We start from the raw sequence: 19746 nt of genomic DNA on the forward strand, positions 1-19746 counted from the left end.
CAATATATAAATAAATAATCAAGATCTTGATTTTTAGATGTCTTACAAATTGTAGATAGCCGATACCTTTGTAAAAGAAGATTCAGTAGCTTTTGAGATGCATACTAGTAAGAATTAGTTTAAAGGTCTTGAAGTCTTTTCAATCTTAGGAAATTATTGTTCTGTTTTGTTGTTGTTTTTTTTTAAGGCAGAATATCTGTTTATTATACATTATATATAATATATATTATACATCTGTTTATTATGTCTCTTTTAAATTTCCCTTCTCTTCATATGCATTGATGTGTATATGTTTTTTAATAAGATCACACTCTCAGGCAGTAAATCATTGAGTGTCCAGTGGAAACACCTCATGTTGCTGTAGTGATACCTTACAAAGGTTTTGGTCGTATCATTTGCTGTATAGGCAGCTCCCTGCCTATGTACTGGAACATGTAAATTTTATGTAACAGATAATGTGATATGGGAGAGGGGCAAATTCTATACTTGACCATGCACACCTTGTTATGCTTATTAACACTTCTGTAAGTGGCATGATTGGAATAAGCCATGTATTGGAATGAGGGTAGAGTAAAGCCATCTTTGTTTAAGCCTGTCTGTGTTCATGGGAGTATGCCATACTGAGGCAGAGTTATTTAACTGATAAGGTAGGTCAGATTTGCAAGTAAGAATTTTTGGGGCTGCATGGTCTGATGTACTGATTAAAGACCTTTGCTTTTAGCTGTGAGGTTTTCTTGGTTACTTTGGAGGTTCTGTCTCTTATTTGTGTTTATTATGAATGCTGTTCTTCTTTGGTAACAAGTAAGGGTTCTTATATTGTAAAATACTTGATCAAGTCGGAACCTAATCTTTTGCCCCTATGTATCTTCCGGAGCATTGTGAGGTGTAATCACTTTAGGAAATGCTTTCAAAGTGCTCCACATTCCTCATGTGCTGTGAAAGAAGCATTTGCAGTGTATTTGAACGCTTGCTACATTTGAGCGTTCTGTTGTCTAAATAGTCTGATGTTAAACAGAAATAACTTTTTCAGAGTTTCTATCTTTTCTATATTTAATATTTTACTATAATGACTTCTGTGGTTGCTTGAATAGAGTGAATTATTTTCTGTTCCCAGGAAGCAGAGCCATTGTAATGGAGTGCCAGTATGGGCCAAGGAGAAAAGGGTTCCAGTCTAAAAAAGCTGGTGAGCAGGAAAGCACTTCTGGCTATCTATACAAAGCCACTTGTCCAGCAAGGTAAGGACTGGCTGTAAAGTTACCATCCTAAGAAAGCATGCTTCTTGTGAGCCTTGACAGCATGCAGTTCGGAGGTAGTAGCTGATATCATGCAGTGTGGTTTCTAGCTTGGTGCCCTTGATAGTTTGAGGGAAGGAGGGAATACTGTGTGGGGCTGAGACTTGACAGGTTGCTGACATGCAAGGTACCAATACATCATTACATGAACTACAAGTGGGAATCACTGGAAAATTATGAGGACATCGTATGGTGGTGTCCTTTAGTGACCATATTTGATCCTAAGACAATTCTGTCTTGTTTTTCCTTTAAGCTTTTGACTGCAATTGTATCAGTAGATCGTCTGAATTTAGCAGATCTTCTGTTTACAGAAGTTACAGTTCTTCCTGTTCACTGGGACTTCCTTCTTACTCAACTCCAGTGTTTTCTACTCTTTTTGTATCCTTGAACGCTCTCTTGGGTTTCAGTGCCACACTTAGTCCCTCTTTACAGACCTAATGGTGTGTTTATCTGGATGGATGCGGTTAGATATGTATATGTTCAGCTCACATTTTGGGCATGGAGGCAAGTCCAACATGTCCAGAAATGGCGTTGTGCTTTTACTCTACTGAGGGAAAGCAAATTTTTGCTGAGGTGCATAACTCTGGCCAAGTGACTTCCATACTGGATCAGGCATATGTGTATGAGTACTCACCTGCATCTCTTTCGCTGTTAAAAGATCTGCAGTTCTCTTAGAAGGTCCTCACCCCTTGAAGCACTGCTTGATTTCATTTTTATTTTTATTTTTGTTGTGATAGTATGTGATATGAAGTAAGTGGGAATTTTGCCTTCTCACTGAAGGAGATTCTTTCTTCTGTTTCCTCTTATTTTCCCCATGGAAGGATCTATATTAAAAAAGTTCAAAAGTTTCCGGAGTACAGAGTTCCTACTGACCCTAAAATTGACAAGAAAATCATAAGAATGGAGCAGGAAAAAGCATTCAACATGCTGAAAAAGAACTTGATAGAGGCTGGTGGTATTGTCAGGTGAATTTTGCACTTTTTTTTCTTTATATTGAGAAATGATACAAAAAGAGCAATAACTTGCTTGGTTTTCTTTATGTCCTTGATTGCTTTATTAAGTCTTATTGACATTGTGGGATTTTCTGTTAATAAGACTCATGGCTCTGGATTATTTTATTTAGTAAATGTGTTTAAATGCTGAGCTGTGGAACTTATGTTTCCATGCAGGGAATAGAAAAAATATTTTTACTACTTGGGGGTTTAACCTGGGTTATCTTGAAACACAGGGTGTGAGAGGACCATAAGCTCAGAAGAGCTGTATCTTTCAGCTCAGGAGGTCACTCTGTTTCATTTGTAATTGTCAGGCTTTTTCCTCAAACGATTTATTTTGCTGCCTTTGCTTGAGAATTATAAAAACTTTCCTCCTTGCTAGGTGGTATGTGCAGTTACCCACTCAGCAAGCCCACCAGTATCATGAAATGGAAACTTCCTGCCTTCCTTCTTCACCCTCCCATTTTTCTGCTGCTTTTCCTGAGGAGGAGGAGGACATTGGTAGAGATGAGAACTGCACTCTGCCTTCCCGCCTTCATCCCCAAGTGGCAGACAAGATCCGAGAGCTGGTGTCTCAAGGAATAGAGCAAGTCTATGCAGTGAGGAAGCAACTGAGGTACGGAGCTGTCTGTCAGTGCTCTTAGTCTGTGCTATGTGTGGTTTTGAATTTGATTAATTTGATTTGTAAGTAAATGGCATTACTGATGCATAACTGTACGTATTTCCAACATGTTATTAGAATCTCTTTCTTTTTTAGGGATTTTGTCTTCTCTTTCCATTTTATTGTAGACTACTGTTAAGAGCTGCTGTCTTCTTTAAAGTTTGTTGAGCAGATGGGTATTTTTAAATTCCAACTCCAGAGCAGATGCACAGAGAACTGGATCCAAATATCTTTTAACTTGCTCTTATATTGTCATTGCAATCTGGAGAGGGAGATGGTAGCAGCAATTGTAACAAGTAATATTTCTATGAAGACTTCCTTATAGAATCATAGAATCATAGAATCACAAGGCTGGAAATGACCTATAAGATCATCCAGTCCCACTGTCTCCTCATCACCACTGCCACCACCAGCACTACACCACATCACGCAGCACGTCGTCCAGACACCTCTTGAACACTGCCAGGGACGGCGACTCCACCACCTCCCTGGGCAGCCATTGCAGTGCCTGACCTCTCTCTGAGAGAAAAAGTTCTTCCTTATGCCTAATCTAAACCTCCTCTGATCCTCTGATACAATTTGCGGCCATTTCCCTGTGCCCTGCTCGTTGCCTGGGAGAAGAGGCCAAATCCCTCCCTTCAGGAGGTTGTACAGTGCAATGAGGTCTCCCCTGAGCCTCCTCTTCTCCAGAGTGAACAATCCCAGCTCCCTCAGCCGCTCCTTATAAGACTTGTGCTCCAGACCCCAAGTAAATAGCACAATAGATCTAAAATATGCGTATTTTCACTTTAATGTTTTTGTCCTTTAATGTGACAGAAAGTATGTGGAAAGAGAATTATTCAAACCTGATGAGGTGCCAGAGAGACATAACCTATCCTTCTTTCCCACTGTGAATGACATCAAGAACCATATTCATGAAGTGCAGAAGTCCCTGAGAAATGGTGATGTGGTATATAATTCAGAAAGCATTCCAGCGACGGTATGTTGGCCCTGGTGTTTCTTTTCAATTTTTGGAGTTTAATACTTTAAGTTTAATACTTAATTTACTTTTAGTTAAACTCTTAATTTAAGAGTTTAATACTGTAAGTCTTCTAACTTTTAGTTGCATTTCAGAATTCTCTGATGTCCTGTTTCCAGTACCAGTATTTTCAGTGGAATCTCTTGCTGATCAAAACTGATTAAAAGTGAATAAAGCCTTTTGACCATATTGAGTATTTATCTCATCAGCATTAGATGGCTATTAGTTGAGTGCAGTGCTCACATGATGACTACATGAAACTAGAAGGCATGCATCAGAGAGCTGTTAATGGCTTTATCTGGTTGCTGTAAAAGTTACTTCTACTTTTCCACATCTGAAAAGTCGGAATGAAGTCTGCCTCAGGTGCAGCCTAAATTAGCACTTGTACAGTTCGTGAGTGTACTTTCTAGCAAGTGAAGTAAGTCTGAAGTAGATACTTCAGAGTGTTGAGTAACTCTTACATGCTGTTCCTTAAATTTCTTCCACCTGTTGAGTGTGAAGAAATGTACAGTGATCCTAGTTTTTCCAGTCATTAGGTTTAAAATCAGCTTTGCCAAATTATAGTATTAAGTAGTGCTGTGTCTTTGGGGTTTTTCCATTCTCCCTAAACTATGCTGGGCTAAGGTGAGTGGGTGATATTTGTTGGCCAAATTGTGGTTTGGCAGTTTGTTGTTTTTTTGTTTTGTTTCGTTCAAAGTCTTCAAGTTTTCATAAGATGACTGTAGCCTTCTTGGTATAGTGTGTGTTTAAAAATAGTTTGCAGTATCTTTTATTTTAAACCAAGAACTTCCAACCAAGAAGTTGGAAACCTTCTCTGGAAACCAAGAAAATGCAGTTTTGTTTTTTTGTTTTTTTGTTTTTTTTAAAAAAAAAAAAAAAAAAAAGGCATAGTTTCATATACTATTTTCTTGCATGTTCTGAAATGAGCCTGTGTTTCTGCAATAGAAAAACTTTAACTCTTTCTGAGAACTGTGATCTTCTTTCAGCTACAGTGGACCACAGATGGTGGGAATGTTCTCACAGAAACAGTGACTGTTACGTTTGCCTCACCACCTTCCAATGGTAGGACTGTATTAATAACTTCAGAAATTCATTTTCTGTTCAGAGAGGTCTCTGTTGTGTTTTTGTCACTCAGTTAAATTAACAAGAATTACTTCAGAACTGTTTCTGGTTTGAGGCAGGAAAGGGCATGTTGTGTTGGGTTTTTTTGTACTGACCAAACATACAGGAAAAAAATGTGTGATCTTAATGTAGTTGACAGAATTATAAAAGCTGTAAATTTGTCTTCTACTTTGTATCCTTAAGCAACTGAAGTTTTTTGTGGGATGATTGTTTTCAAAGAGCAGTTTGCCTTGGATGGAGGTGCTGGTAACACCTGTTATTAGAGCAAATGAGATTCATATCAATCAGGGCACACAGCTGGGACCAACTGGGTGCTTGAGTTCCTTAGTGGTCTGTGCTTGGCACATGCTGACAGTACCTTGCTAAAGGGGACTCGTGCATGTTGGGATTCCTGCTTCTCAGGAATTCATTGTGAATGACTATAGTAATGTGTGAAGCCAAAATAGCATCTCTTTCAAACAATTGTTCAGCCAGGTAACAAGACCCCAGTACAAGAAAGACAAGGAACTGTTGGAGAGGGTCCAGAGGAGAGCCACAAAGATGATCGGGGGACTGGAGCACCTCCCCTACGAAGATAGGCTGAGGGATCCGGGCTTGTTCAGCCTGGAGGAAAGAAGGCTGCGGGGTGACTTCATTGCAGCCTTTCAGTACCTAAAGGGGGAGCCTACAGACGGGGGGAATCAACTCTTTGAAAGGGTTGATAACTGCAGGACAAGGGGAAATGGTTTTAAGTTGAGGGAGGGAAGATTTAGGTTGGATGTCAAGGGGAAGTTCTTTACAGAGAGAGTGGTGAGGTGCTGGAACAGGCTGCCCAGAGAGGCTGTGTATGCCCTGTCCCTGGAGGTGTTCAAGGCCAGATTGGATGGGGCCTTGGGCAGCCTGGTCTAGTATTGAATGGGGAGGTTGGTGGCCCTGCATGTGGCAGGGGGGTTGGAGATTCATGATCACTGAGGTCCCTTCCAACCCTGGCCATTCTGTGATTCTGTGACTTCCTCTCATTTCACTGCAAAAGCTGTGTGGATTTATATAGAAATTTATTTTATCTATATATTTTAGGTTTATTTTAGGTACGCTATGCTTCCTTTGTAGCAAGTGCTACTCCAACTTCAAAACATTTAGTAAAACAAATAAGGGTGTTTGTAAATAAATCTAAATGCCACCCATGTAGTTAGGATTGCACGTAGGTTGAAGTGCTCCATTGGATCATGGAGTCTGATAGTAAATTTAAAAAGAGGTTATTTTCTCCATTTTACCTAGATTTGAAGTATATTTCTGTTTCAAGGATATTTTGCCCAGTGTGGCATGAAAGAACTTCCCTGGATGTTTGTGGATGCTTTTCCCATCTGTTGTTTAACAAAGATATGTTAAGAGACTCATTAGAGAATTTGATGGCTTTAGCAGGAATGTGACTGCAGCAAGGTGGATGAACCTAATTATCTCCACACATTCCATTAAGAAATTTGCAGCATTATCTTAATGTTGTTAATCTCAGTAGCGCTGCTGGCTTGTTTTCTCATTTATCTGGAATGTGGTGTTTATTTTTCCAGACAGCTGGTAGAGAGTTCTATGGGAATCAAAGGTGCGCTGCCACAGTTGTCATAATTAAAGATCTGTCTAAGTCAGAACTTAGCCTCCTCTGTGGTTTCTTGCCTGAAGAAATGTAGATATGTTTGGAATTCTTTCCTCTTTGGCCCTCTTCACTTCCTGATCTGTATTTTTTTAAACCCCCTTGAAGTCTAGCTCACTGGGCAGTTTCTCTCTTGAGCAATATTGTGTACACCAGTGCATTAGTAATTAGTAATAAAGCTAAAGTTGGGCTTCTGTTTTGTTTCTGAACTCTTTTTATAGTCTTTGTTACAAAAATTGAACAGAGAAGTGTCCTGTACACTTATACTCTTAAGGCAAGAAATTCAGTGTCGACAACTATCAGAGTATGAAAGGTAAATTTTTAGGCTCAATTTGAATGTTTTGTTTTGTTTTTTAAGGAAGTCTTGTTTTTTAGAAAAGGAGTTTGCAATTTGCAATATAAACAGACTTACTGTGTTTAAGCTTGCACTCCTGTGCTAATATTTCCATTAGTGTGCTTTTATGGAGAGAAACAAAATGGTGATTCCAACAGCTGAGCAGGGCAAATTTGGTACAAACTATCTGAATGCTGATGAAAGTTCAGGAAGATCAGTTCTTGTCATCTTTCACAGATATCTGATAGACTAACTTGCCTTGAAAAATGATGTAAACATCCATTCAGACAGGTTCTGACTTTAGAGGAGGTTACAGTGTTGGATGTGTTTGGCCTTCTGCACGTGTGCACCAATTCAGTGAATGTAAGCAGATAATCTAACTCCAGCATATCTTGTCTCAAATTTATGTGAGGATGAGTCCACACACACTGCAAACACAATTATAATAAATGTCTACATGAAAAAAAGAAGCCCACTTTGAAGAAATCAGTACTTGCTCAAGAATATTAAAATGTAGCAAGGGAAAAACAGTACTGACTTCTCAAACTGCTGTTTGTGTAGGTATTGTTCTTTATTTCAACTTGTGTAAATTTGTTCATGTACAGCACCGAAGAAACCAGCAGTAACAGAATTAAACCCCAGATGTTTGTTTCATTTTCTGTGCAGAAGTCCATGCCTCTGACTAGAATTCTAGGCATATGAGGAATATCCTTCATCAGAGAATACTGTTTTTTGTCTCTTTACTACTAAGTGTAAGAATCGCTGTCAGAATTCCTAAGTCTGTTTCCTTTTGCATCTCTCATGAAGTATGCTGACAAGTGGACTAGAATACCATGGATGTGTTTAACTTCTGGCATTCATACTAAATATCCATGCAGTGTAAGGACTGGGTAGAATTGGATTTGATCTGTTAGATTCGTACCTAGGCTTATCGTGTAGAGTACATTCTCAGAAGAGAACTGCCTTCTCTTCCTACATGTGAATATTCACATATTCATATGGGATCTCTGTATAATATTAAAAAACACCAAGTCTTTGGAGTGGTTGTATTCAATAAGACTTAGACTGTATGTTATTGTCAGTTAGGATAAAGAAAGTGAGCTTACAATTCATTATGTATGATGAGGAACATATTGCTTAGCTGCTTAGATTGCTTAGAGAAACAAGTTGCTTAGATGGATGGAAGCTTTGTGTGTTTTTTTTTCTATTTTTTTCTAGAGAGCGTTTTGAAACTTGATTCTGACTTTTTCCCATTTTGTGGATTAATGCACGTGCACATGGCAATCTCTTCTTTCATAGTTACAGCAGTAAAACTGCAAAGCAGAAATTAGAGCAGTAATGTAATTGTGCCTGTATACATCTTAGCCAAAAAGTCCTGGGTATCTCAAACAGGAATGGAATAATCCTACTGGAATTGCTTTTGCAGAAATTGTGGCAAGTCTTGATTTCCCCAAGTCTTAAGGAAATAAAGACAATTATTTTTGCTGTAAGTAAGGATTTGAGAATACAATGCAATCTCTAGGCATCAGATAAATGGGCTTTCTTTAAAATTACACCTGATGTGTGTATACTGCATAGAAGTTTTCCTAATTGTACAAATATGCTTTGGAATGAATGAGAAGAATTGCTGGATTTTCTGTGTATGTTTCTATTTGGAATCCAACCTTTTAATGCTTGCCTGTTATTGAGCCCTTACTGAAGGTGCCTGTGTGGTCACATTATAAGATTGCTGTTTTGATAGAAATGTTTCAACTTTTATTTTAGAATTAGGAATACAACACAGAGAGTAGGGAGCAATTATGTTGCTGTCCAGAATACTTCTTTTTCATTTGCAATAGTTAGCACATCTTCTTATGATGTCTTCCTATGATGTTTTTTTCTTGTAACAAACTTTTTTTTTTTTTCCTTTATTATCCAAGCTCTTCTGCAAAAGAGAAGAGCGTGTGTGTGTAGACATGTCTTAACTACATCCATATTGAGATTGAAGGGGCCTGGCTTGTTCCATTCACAGGGGAGGCTTTTAAACAAGGAAGAAACAGTTCTAACAGTCTGCTTACTGTCTGTGGTACTGCAGGAAGCTCACCAGGGGAGTCAGTCATCACCAAAGCAGAATCCAACCAGAGCGCAGAGACCCTGCTATCAGAAAAAGCTCAGCTGTTGTCTTCTCTCTCTTCACTTCAGCCCAAGATATTTGCACAATTTCAGGTATGGTCAAGTTTTTTAGAGAATGTCAGGTGTTCTTCGTTGGGAGAACTGAAGGAAGCTATAAATATGAAGTTTCCTCTCAACTACTGATCCCAAACACTGGCTGTGAGGGAATGTGGACTTAGAAATAGCTCTCAAGTCCTACTTTGGCCTCTCTTATATTGCACAACTGGCATCTAGCTGTAGTGCAGGAGATTCCTCTGCTTTGTGGCCTCTTTGTGAAGGCAAAACCAAGAAGGTGTGGGAAGTGAGTTTCTGCCTCAAATCAATCACCTTAATAATTTCACACACTTTCCAGTCATTTCATGATGACAATGCTGCAAAGTTGAGGAAGGATATGTCAATCATATTCCTTTTAAATCTTTCTCCAGCCTCGTAAGGGAAAATCTGTTAAAATCCTGAAACTGTTCCCAGATCAGAAATGTAAGACTTCCAGATTGAAAAGGTGAGGTGCAGGGCTAAGTGTACCATGCTTAAGGAGTTTCTTCTGAAGTTCATGTTGCTTCAAACCTGTCTTTCTTAACTGTCTTTCCTAAGCTATCCTTGTATCTCCTGAACGTCATAATCTCTTCTGTAGAGATACAACCTGCAGTGAAATGCTCTTCTTCTTGCTGTTTGCTTCTCTTGCTGAAGGTAGCCACCTTGGCTTCACACCCCACAATCCTTTAAACCAGTATACTTAGGTTTTAGTGCGTATCCCTTATGGGAATAAACATGTATTGAGGAAGGATTTGAAACTCGATATCTGTCCAAAATTAGATTTTTGTGGTCCTTAGTAGTTTTCTACATGCTGCTGGACACCACTGTCTGCTATGTTTCCTGAAACAAGTATAATCTGCAGATGCTGAAGTTGACTCTTCAAAAGAGATGATGTATAGAAGGTCAGAACCTATCCAGTTCCAGCACTGCAAAATGTGTTATTCAAATAGAAATCTCTTCTGCTTTAAATGCTATTATATTTGTACTTCTGCTTTCTCTTTTGCAGGGATTACAGATGCAATCAAACTTTACCTCCACAAATGGGTCAACAGCCCTGATAGCTGTGAATAACCATTCCCATTCCAATTCTGCAAATCTCTTGGATTCCATAGAGAGTGCAGTAACCAACCATCCTCCAGTACTTGGTCAGGGGCACAGTCTGCAAAAAGGTGCTGGCCTAGCACAGCACAGTGCTGCTGCCTCTGCTTTTGGGACTCCTCCTGCCACTGATCAGAATCTGGTCACCATGGGCCACCTGGTAGCACTTGACAGGGAAGGGGACTCCAGAAGCCTAGAAGGAGGAATCCAGCAAGTTCTCTTGGGAGATGTGCAGACTATTCCAGTACAGATTGTGGAAAGCCAGCCTGCACTTCGTAAGTTGCACTCTTCCCAATACATGTACATATAGAAAATACATTGGATTTTGTTCTGTGTGTCCTAAAACAAAGTAGATAAATGTGCTGATTAAGGGGAGCTCCAGTATAGGTTTGTTCCAGCTGATTCTAATTAATATTTACTGTAAGACCACAACAGCTGTAAAATGTATTTATGTAATTTTTGCTATAAAAATAGAGACTTAATTGAACTACTTGCAATCACTTTCACTGACAAAATACCAGCTTGTTAAGTTGTTTTGCTCCAAATCCCAACATTTAGCTAAAATGCTCATCTTCAAATTTTGTTAGGAGAAGTAAGCGTGTAAAGTAACAAATACTGAGTTTGGTTAGGAGTCTTTTATAAATAATTTTTTTTCAGGTCTTTTAAATCATCATTAGGTTATTTCTGTGTGGCAGTATTGTCAAAGTTAAATGTAAGAGTTCTTCTCTTGGCTGTATTTTTTTTGTAGCTTGTCTTCTTCCTTGTTATAATAGGATTTCACTGTTCTGATGAGAAACTTTTCCTTCTGGGTAAAGGTTATTTAAGAGAGGCTATCAAATATACCTCTCACTCAGTCGTTTAGCCCATTTGTGCAATCAAGATGTAGATGCCTTTCAAATAATAGTTAATATTTAATATACATTTTTAAATACTAGTTTACATACAAAAATTTAGCCAAATATAAAATTTAAATCATACAACTGGAGGAACTGCACTCGCTGTTCGTCTGGGATTTCTTTTTAATTCTGCTCCAGATCTTAAACTGTCATCACCATCTGGATTTGGAAATTGTGAGGATATCTGTGCCTTTCCTAAGTTAGGTGGAAGCCTTGCTCATAAAATACACCAATCCTCCTCTTTGCTGTTGCAGAGTCCAGATTTCTTTGTCTGAAGATTGGGAGGACACAAACAAGTCTGTATTGATGAGGAATTAATGTTACAGAGCTGATTTGGATGAAACACTCACCAGTTCAGTCAGTGATTATTTCAAGATGCTTTTCTCCCCGTGTGTATACATGCACTTAGTTGAAGTTATTTTGTATTTTCTAGCCTTTCTCTTATCTAAAGTGGTAGCTTAAGAATAAGCTATTTCCTGATGAGAACGTACGTGCAGTCATTGAACAGAGGCCAATCGTGCTGAAGTTTAGGTCATTTTTAAATCAACATATTTTATTGTTTGTTTGGTAAGCAACAATGTGTCTTTTTCTTTTAAATGCATACAGTTATTGGAGCTGAAGTGTTATCGGTGCTATTTGGACTTTAATGTTTTGTTTTGTTCTGTTTTAAGATGAAAATAATACAGAGGCTGGTATCTGTATGAGCCAAGTTAAACAAGAGCCAAGAGAAAAAGCGCTGTCTGTGGAGCCGGATAAAATCAGAGACTGCCAGAGATCCTCCTCTGTTTAAATCTGTGAAGACTGTAAGGATTTTTCAAGTCAGAGGACTCTAAATGCCTTGGGAAGAAAGGCAGGTACTCTTAAAATAATGCCATTCTTTTTAAATGGTACTGTGACATTCAGACTGGGCATATTTTAAATAGTTCTGACAGACAACTATTTTGATTTACAACTGATGTGACTCACTGCCAATTCCAAATCTGTTCACTTACCAGGTGAAACAACTCTTCTCTCTTCCATTTTATGTTTTGAATAATTTGAATGCTATCCAAATGGTCCATTTTGGTCAGCATTTCTAAAGGTCTTCCACAGTTAGTGTTAGAAAGTGGATTAAAATGCTTGATTTGCTTTTCTCCTTGAGATCACGAACTGTTACAGCGCTACGCAGTCCACAGAATCTGCCAGCTCCCAGACTCTGGATTCCAACAACAAAGTTCATGAACACAATAGTTTTGTGACAAAACAAAGGTCTAATAGACTACATTTCTACGTGGTGAAGGACATGGATGCTTAAGAAAATGCAGCTTTGACCTGATCATGTTAGTGGTGTGAGGATCAAGGAGAGAAGAAAGGTGAGGATGCCAGGTGAACTTAGTTGGATGATGAAGAAACATCTGTGAATTGTAACAATGAATGTTTTCAGCTTATGATGTCTTTAACCCTGTTCTAGCTTTGTAATCATAGAATCATTAAGGTTGGAAAAGTCCTCTAAGATCAACAAGTCCGATCATCAACTAAACCACGTACCTAAGTGCCACATCTGTGTTGCCACTTGCAGTCTTTGCAGTGGTATTGTAGCAATAGTTGGTTGTTACATCTAAAAGTAGTCTTGGTTTTTTTGTTTTAGAAAAAAAAAAAAGAAAAATTGATGCTGCAGTTTCAGCTTCTCTACCTTTTGCTTTATGCACTTAAATTATATTTGTGAGTCTATCTTAACTTGCTGCTGTTCATGATTGTGAGGCTTACATATACATTACTAACAGAGAGGCCCAAGAGAACAAAGCAAGTAATATAAATCCAAGCAATATGTTCTGTCACCGTAACATTCAGGAAACAAACTTGTTTTTCTTTTCTGCAATAGCAGCTTCTAGGACTGAACTGGTCTGAAGTACTTAAAAGAGTTACCAGGAAGTTTCATCAAACTGAATATGGTTGAGTAGTACCTTTTGGCAACATTTAAGCCAAAGTCATAATAAGAGACAGAAGTTGAATTGCGTGATCCGTGATAGATAACTTTCTTTTAATAACAACAGCAACAAAAAAAAGGAATCTATTTAAAGCAGTAAGTGAAACGAAACTGATGCCAATGTAGGTATCAAGTTAAACAGTGGCATTGGTTTTTCAGACATTGAATTTTTAGAGTAGCATCTAAAATATTTTGTGTATAGCAGTACCAGTAGTTCCTTTTGAATTGTTTAAGAAACTGATCACAGAATTAGATATTTTTCTGCAGAAGGCAGAAGGCTTTCTCTTCTCCACTCTAAAAAAGCAATTAAAAAAATGTGGACTTATGCTGAGAGAAAATGTTAGGAATATTGTGTGTATATATATGAACATAAAGATTAATGTTTTGAAATTACTACATTTATTAATATGCATTCAAGGCATTCACAAACCTTGTTTGAACAGTGGCCATTTAAAACTGATTTTTAACTTTCTGTCTTTAAAGCTAAAACTTTGGTAAGTCGCTGGTTGAAATTGGGTTCCTAATACCTCTGTAAGCAGCATCTGTTAGATAGTTATGTTGTAGTCTTAACATAAACATGTATTGACTTCTGTGAGGTTAATTAACTATTGCTGTTAATACTGTTAATTTTAAGGTTAATGTTTATGGATTAGCTTAAATCTGAACTTTCCAACAGATGATAAATACTAAGAGCCAGTGTTTCATCATGCAAGTGCATAGAGAATCTTCAGATGTTTGGAGTGTCTGATACTTGTTTCTACATGGACTTGTTTTGTGGTATGCCTTACTCATTTCTGGGTAGGTAAATCCTGTGAGATTCACCCTTGTGGTGGTGGTGGGTTTTTTTTCCTGTTAATTGTGAAAGTATGTCCAGAATGGATGTTCTCTGCTGCACTCAGCGTTCTGGAGGCAGTAGTCATCTTTTCAAATGTAGTTGTTATATACCAGGATGGGTACCTTATTCCACACTGCTCAGTGATTCCACCACCATCTGTTTGTCTTAAATTAATATATTCCAAAGTATATTGCCTTTTTCCACTTCTTCCACAGAATTTTTTTTGCCTTGTTATATTTATTTTCCTCTTTAAGAATCCCTTCTCATTTTTGAAAGTGCTTATTCTCAAAACAAGTTACAGCTAACCAGCAATAGGTTATTTCAGTTTTGGTTGGTTTATTTGTTTGTTTTCAAAGGAATCAATGTGCTTATGGCCAGTGTAAAAACTTGAGGAAAGAAGTTTTATTTCCAGTGGTTCTTGCTTTAGTTCTCTCATCAACAGATTTATTTTTTAATTGGCTTAGTTCTTCCTACCAGTAGCTACAAGCTAATCCTGTGCTGAACAATGTTTCTGAGGGTACTTCTATTTTTTGTTTAGTGTTCATAGCGTATGGAAATTTTGTAATCTGTTTCGAGTTACAGGCCATAAAGTTATTCTTTATAATTGATCCTGATTTCCATGATACCTTGAAAACAACAGAAGAAAAGGTTGGGAGAAATTTGAAGATGATGTAGACTGTGCAAAAGCTGGGTATGAAAGTGGCAATTCTGTTCCTAGGAAAATTTTGTTTGAAATGCTTCGGTCAATAGTTTCCTTCACTTTCACAGAATTCCACTTCATCTTCCACATGTGTATTCCAGTTTATTACTGAGTTGCCTTTTAAGTTTGTTTCCTGTTTGAAAGGTATGTTTACTCTTGCTTTGTGTGTGTTGCTGATGGAGAGCACGGGCCGATCACACGTTTAAGCATCTGTATTCAGATGAACAACTTAGTTCACTAATGTCCACTTAAAACTTACAGGAAAAAAATCTCACGCGTACAGGAAAAAAATTACAGGTAAACAATGGCACTTTCAATGCACTTCAGTTTGTTTGAATAGAATACTCAAGATTGTTTTTTGTTTGTTTTCCTGAGAAAGCTGTGTAGCTTGGTGCACAGTAGTTGGTTGTGGGGTTAAGTTGGATTTGCAAATGTTTTTCTGATGTTTACTTTGTTTTCTTGTGACTGTTATGGTTCAAGTGTTTGTTTTGCAAACATAGAAATCCTGAGCTTCCATGGCATTGTAAATGAGCAAATTCTTTTCCAATTTACTCTCATTCTTGGTTGCTGTAATGGTGGTTGGTTGGCTTTACAAGAAGAGCTGTGCTTATATATATGCATGCAAAAAAGTCTTTTGCAAAAGCGTAGAAAAGACACCAGAAGGCACATATCTATAGCTCTTACCCAGAATGGCATCCTTTTGGATGGAAACCAGTGGTGTTAATGAGTGCACAGGTTTGTTTCTTTTTGCAGTGTTCAAACCCCAAATTTGCTTGTGTGGTATAAAGATTGTTGCAGCTTATACAAAATTTAGAGCCACAAATGTCTGTATATGTATGTATATATATATATATTTATATAGTAATTTAATGTATAGTACTTCTATTCAAATGTAAACTACTTTCTCTTTAAAAAAGTGGTCTATGTTGTGATTATGGGTATTCATGGGGAGAAATACAAGAGTTACAAGGGCAGTGGTCACTGTGTAGTAATGAGAACAAGCAGGACAAGTCCAGGGAGACTTGATAGAAGGAAGAAAGTCCTACACGTATGAAAGGAGACGTCCCTGTGAGGAGGGCTGAGCTGGAGGGAGCTCCTGGCCCTGGAAAGGGTTTGCAAGCCCGTCACAAAGGTTCAGTGCAGATCCAGTTTCTGGGGTAGTAGAGTGATGGAGGGCTGAGTTCATGGGGAAGATACACACGTGTGAGAGAAAAAGCCTGTCTTGTCCTTAGAACCAACAGCTGCTTAAGTTTTGGGGAGTACCAAAGGCAATTAAAAATCTTCTCCTAGTCTGATGAAGAAACAGCTCTTAGGGTTTAAACCCAGGAGATGCCTCTTCTTTACACATTACCAAGGAAAATGCCTTTTCTTCCCATCTAAATTAACTTGGTGCTCCCCTCATCCCTCTGACTGCTGCCCTGTCTACCTCAAATACACTCCAACCAAACCTCTCCTCACATTTATTAGGGCTTCGATCCAAGTCCTCTGTCCTGTTTCGTCATTATGTTGTTGAAAGTAATTAATGACTTCACTGCATGAGTAAAGGTTTGCTTATGTCAGTTTTTCATTGTCTCCTTTGGATTCTAAGTTCATGTATTCCTTTAATTATTTTTTATCCTTGCTTTGTGACTAATCATCCATTTTGGTATGGATAGTAGCTGGCTGTTCATTTGAGTTTGCTGTTGGCAAACTTAGAATATGCTCCTGTACACCTGTTCAAACAGATGTGTTCTTAGGTTAGGTAGAAGGAATCTGGGATAGGAAGTACAGTGTAGCTGAGGATGAGGCTTTGGAAAGGCACTACTCTTCATGGAACACTGAGAAGATTCTTCCTGGTCTACCCTTCCCTGCCAAGCAAACTTTCCTATGAGTAAACATGTGAACCTGTTCCATTCATGATGATAATATCAATACAACCCATTAGTGGATGAAAAAGGCACATATAAAACACACTGTGTTGCTTTTTTAGGTCAGAAGCTATCCAGCAGGTCTATCCAACAAGCACCAACTAAGGTATGATTTGTGGGAAGAGAGGGAAGGCAAAAATTGTATCACATGACAGGAGTGTGGGTGGGTTGGTTTTCTAGAGCTAGATGTTGCATCTTACTATCATTCCATTTGTAACCCATCTAACAAATTACATGTTTATTTTTTAAAGTGATTTGATGTGTTTTCTGAGGAGTCTTCAAAGGAATTATAATAACAGTAATACTTTATCACAGGGGGTATTAGTAGGTGTTTGCCATATAGGGTCACATCCTGTTCTAGTACAGTAAGAGGTTAAAAATCCTTGAAAGCTTTCTGACATCAAGTACTAAGTGTTCTTCTCCCAAGGGGTCTTCCCTGTCTAGAAAATTAAGTGCATTGGGTGCTGCAGCAGTAAAACCTCACTAATCAGCTGTCCACTAATCTATACTAGATAGAAAAAACCTTGCAAAAGGCATGTATATGACAACTTGAGCAAAACATTTTCCATACTGGGGTTTTAATTAATATATGCACATGGATTTGTATACATTAAAGAAACTAAAAACATTGAGAAGCTTGTGTGGTTGACTAATACAGTTCTAGTTACGCTTGACTGTAGTTAAATGATGCATGTATTTTAGGGAGCATATAATCAGGCCCTTTATGTAGATAACTGAAATTCATGTTTTTACTACTATCATTCTTAGCAATCTACAGTGCAGTTCACTTAGTAATGTGCTGGCTCTTGTTAATGACTCTCTGTTCCATCAAGAACTTGCTGCTCAAAACAAATTAGGTTTCTTGCTCTTCCTTCTCATTTTTCTAGTAGAGATTGTTAAGGATGAAAATCTTTTTGTAGTATGGTTATTTGTAAGTATTGAGTTTTGTGTTCTCAGTGTGAAGGAACTTGAAAGCAAACATTAGCATACTATTGGATCTGCTGTTCGGTTATTTTTATAATACACTCAGCTTCCTGCAGCATCACGGAGTCGATAGAGCATGAGTAACATTCAAATGTTATCAATATTTCACGTCTGTTCTTTGTTTAAATTTTGTATTCGGTGGTTCCAGCGGAGATCTGGGACTTTGCTTCTAGTCTTTGTAGAATAGTCTGCCTCTACATATTGTTTAAAATGTAATCAGGACAATCAAGTGGCGAAGGAGGGATGGAAACAGAGCCCTGTGTGTCAGGGGAGATCAGTGGGAGAGAGAGAAGTGCAGCCCCATATACAGGTCAGTGTGTTTAGAGTATGCACAAGAAAAAGCACAGCAGTTGTAGAGCCAAACACACACTGGAGTGGGGATGGAAATAAATGATGTCAGAATCCTTGTTCTCACCACCTTCCGCATCACAAGAGGGTACCTCCTTTGCATTTGCATTATCTGACCTGTCACCTAACAGCATGTCAGTGACAACATCTGTGAACTAGAGTTTGTTCATGAATGACTGGGTCACATCAAGTCTAGAGATGGGTAAATTGTAAAACAAATTTTCTTTGCACTTGGAGTTGATACTATATTATTACATTAGCGAAACCAATGATATCACAAATGGCCAGTTCTCAAGAAAAAGAGAAAGAAGAGAAAGCCTTTAACTGAATTTGGTTACTCAAATTTGTGGCCTAACTGAGCTAGGGACTAACTCTGAGGCTGTGCGTGTATCCTGCAGTACTTCTTAAGCAGAAGAAATCTTTTTTTTTTTTTTTTTTTTCCCAACTCCAAGAATGTCAGCTGCATTTGTGATCTCAGTGGCTGTAGAGCTCATTTTTATCTCTTCAAGCATAGCTTGTGGAATTCTGTTTTCCACCATCAGGGGAAATGGAAGTCAACTTGTATTAAAACATGATGGACAGTGTCCGTGCTGAGTGAACTGACAGCATGTAGGACAGCCACACTCAAACATGCTGTATTTAAGCTGTGTTAGGAATGGGAGCTGAGAGAAAGAATAAGCAATCAAAGAGTATAATGTTAAAAGCAAGCATCCTTGCTTCTCATAGTGTACCGTTTTTTATAAACAACATGAGGAGAAATACTGGTCAGACCTTGAACTCCTTCATCACCAGCCCTCTCTCCACAAGAAAAAGAAAAAATACCTACTCTTAAAGTTCAACAGTGGGTTTGCTGATTAGTCAGAAATCTTCCTGGAAATTAGTTTCTATCCTAGATCTGAGTGTCCATTTTTTATTTCCTGAAGAACTATTGTAAAAAATCAGTTCTACTTTACTGAGGTGCTGTTCTTTCAGAGATAAATGTAACCGTTTCTCAGATATTTCTTTTAAAACTAAAATTAAGTGAGAGAGCGAAAAATTAGAAATTCTGTATTTCTTACAAATGACACTCCAGTTTTCTGAAGAGTGCAGGTGCTTCCTCCTTGTCTCCTACTTTCATCTCTTAGTTCACTAGTTGTCGGATGTTTTCTTAGGATTGCTTACCTCTGAGAGTGCTCCAGATAAAACCAGCAAGAATCCAGAAGTTTGTACAAAGCTGCTTGCAGGAGATTGAAGGCTATCAAAGATGGAGCTCAGGATTGCAGTTTCTTCTGACTGAAGTGGTTCACTTTGAATGGTAAACATTTTTATGGTAAGCAGTTGTTTATAGCTGATCTTAGTGCTATTTATGCTATGAGCTCACATGTAGTAAAAGCTAGAACGATAACCATGTATATTTGCTTTATCTTCAGTGTGGTAGTTATCTTCTGAATGCAAGCTGGTATAACATCTGTCTTCTTAATTGTTGACAAAGCTGCTACTGCATCTGAGTTTTTGTATGTGGAAGGAGATGGAGGAAGGTGAGAACTGCTTGACTTCCTACTGAGAAGAGATCATCTGAGGAATGAGGGCTTTACTAGTTTTAAAAGTGCATGGTGAGGTGGAAGGTTTTGCATTAATTGGCATTTCTTTCTCACTATCCAAATCTATTTTAACTGGCAATAAATTAAATTGATTTTCCCCAAGTTGAATCTGTTTTGCTCATGACTTTAAATGATAAGCGATCTCCCTGTCTTTGAATCTATGGCTTTTTCAGCCTGTTTCTGTGCCTGTTGAGAGGGGATG

General features: G+C 38.1%; 2 protein-coding genes across 7 annotated transcripts in view; both read left to right on the plus strand.

The window, feature by feature from the left end:
* CARF (calcium responsive transcription factor) overlaps positions 1-15272 on the plus strand; it is a 30022-nt gene extending 14750 nt beyond the window's left edge. For 3 of the 4 annotated variants that reach the window (XM_042822314.1, XM_042822315.1, XM_042822316.1), the window contains 8 exons: positions 1115-1235; positions 2114-2257; positions 2667-2900; positions 3762-3924; positions 4950-5025; positions 9121-9251; positions 10237-10603; positions 11896-15272. In XM_042822314.1, coding sequence (XP_042678248.1) covers positions 1115-1235; positions 2114-2257; positions 2667-2900; positions 3762-3924; positions 4950-5025; positions 9121-9251; positions 10237-10603; positions 11896-12014 — 1355 coding nt within the window. In that variant the 3' untranslated portion in view covers positions 12015-15272. The remainder of the gene's footprint in view (positions 1-1114; positions 1236-2113; positions 2258-2666; positions 2901-3761; positions 3925-4949; positions 5026-9120; positions 9252-10236; positions 10604-11895) is intronic. The other variant, XR_006169440.1, reaches the window with a different exon arrangement.
* The window catches only part of PLEKHM3 (pleckstrin homology domain containing M3), a 106306-nt gene continuing 99049 nt past the window's right edge, over positions 12490-19746 (plus strand). For 2 of the 3 annotated variants that reach the window (XM_042822308.1, XM_042822305.1), the window contains exon 1: positions 19395-19481. The gene's annotated coding sequence lies outside the window, so the exon portion shown is untranslated. Of the gene's footprint in view, positions 12577-16694; positions 16739-19394; positions 19482-19746 lie in introns of those variants that run through there. The other variant, XM_042822309.1, reaches the window with a different exon arrangement.

The sequence above is a fragment of the Centrocercus urophasianus genome, unplaced genomic scaffold, assembly GCF_019232065.1.
Source record: "Centrocercus urophasianus isolate 14NV4802_14NV808 unplaced genomic scaffold, USGS_Curo_1.0 seq_20, whole genome shotgun sequence".
Lineage (NCBI taxonomy): Eukaryota > Metazoa > Chordata > Aves > Galliformes > Phasianidae > Centrocercus > Centrocercus urophasianus.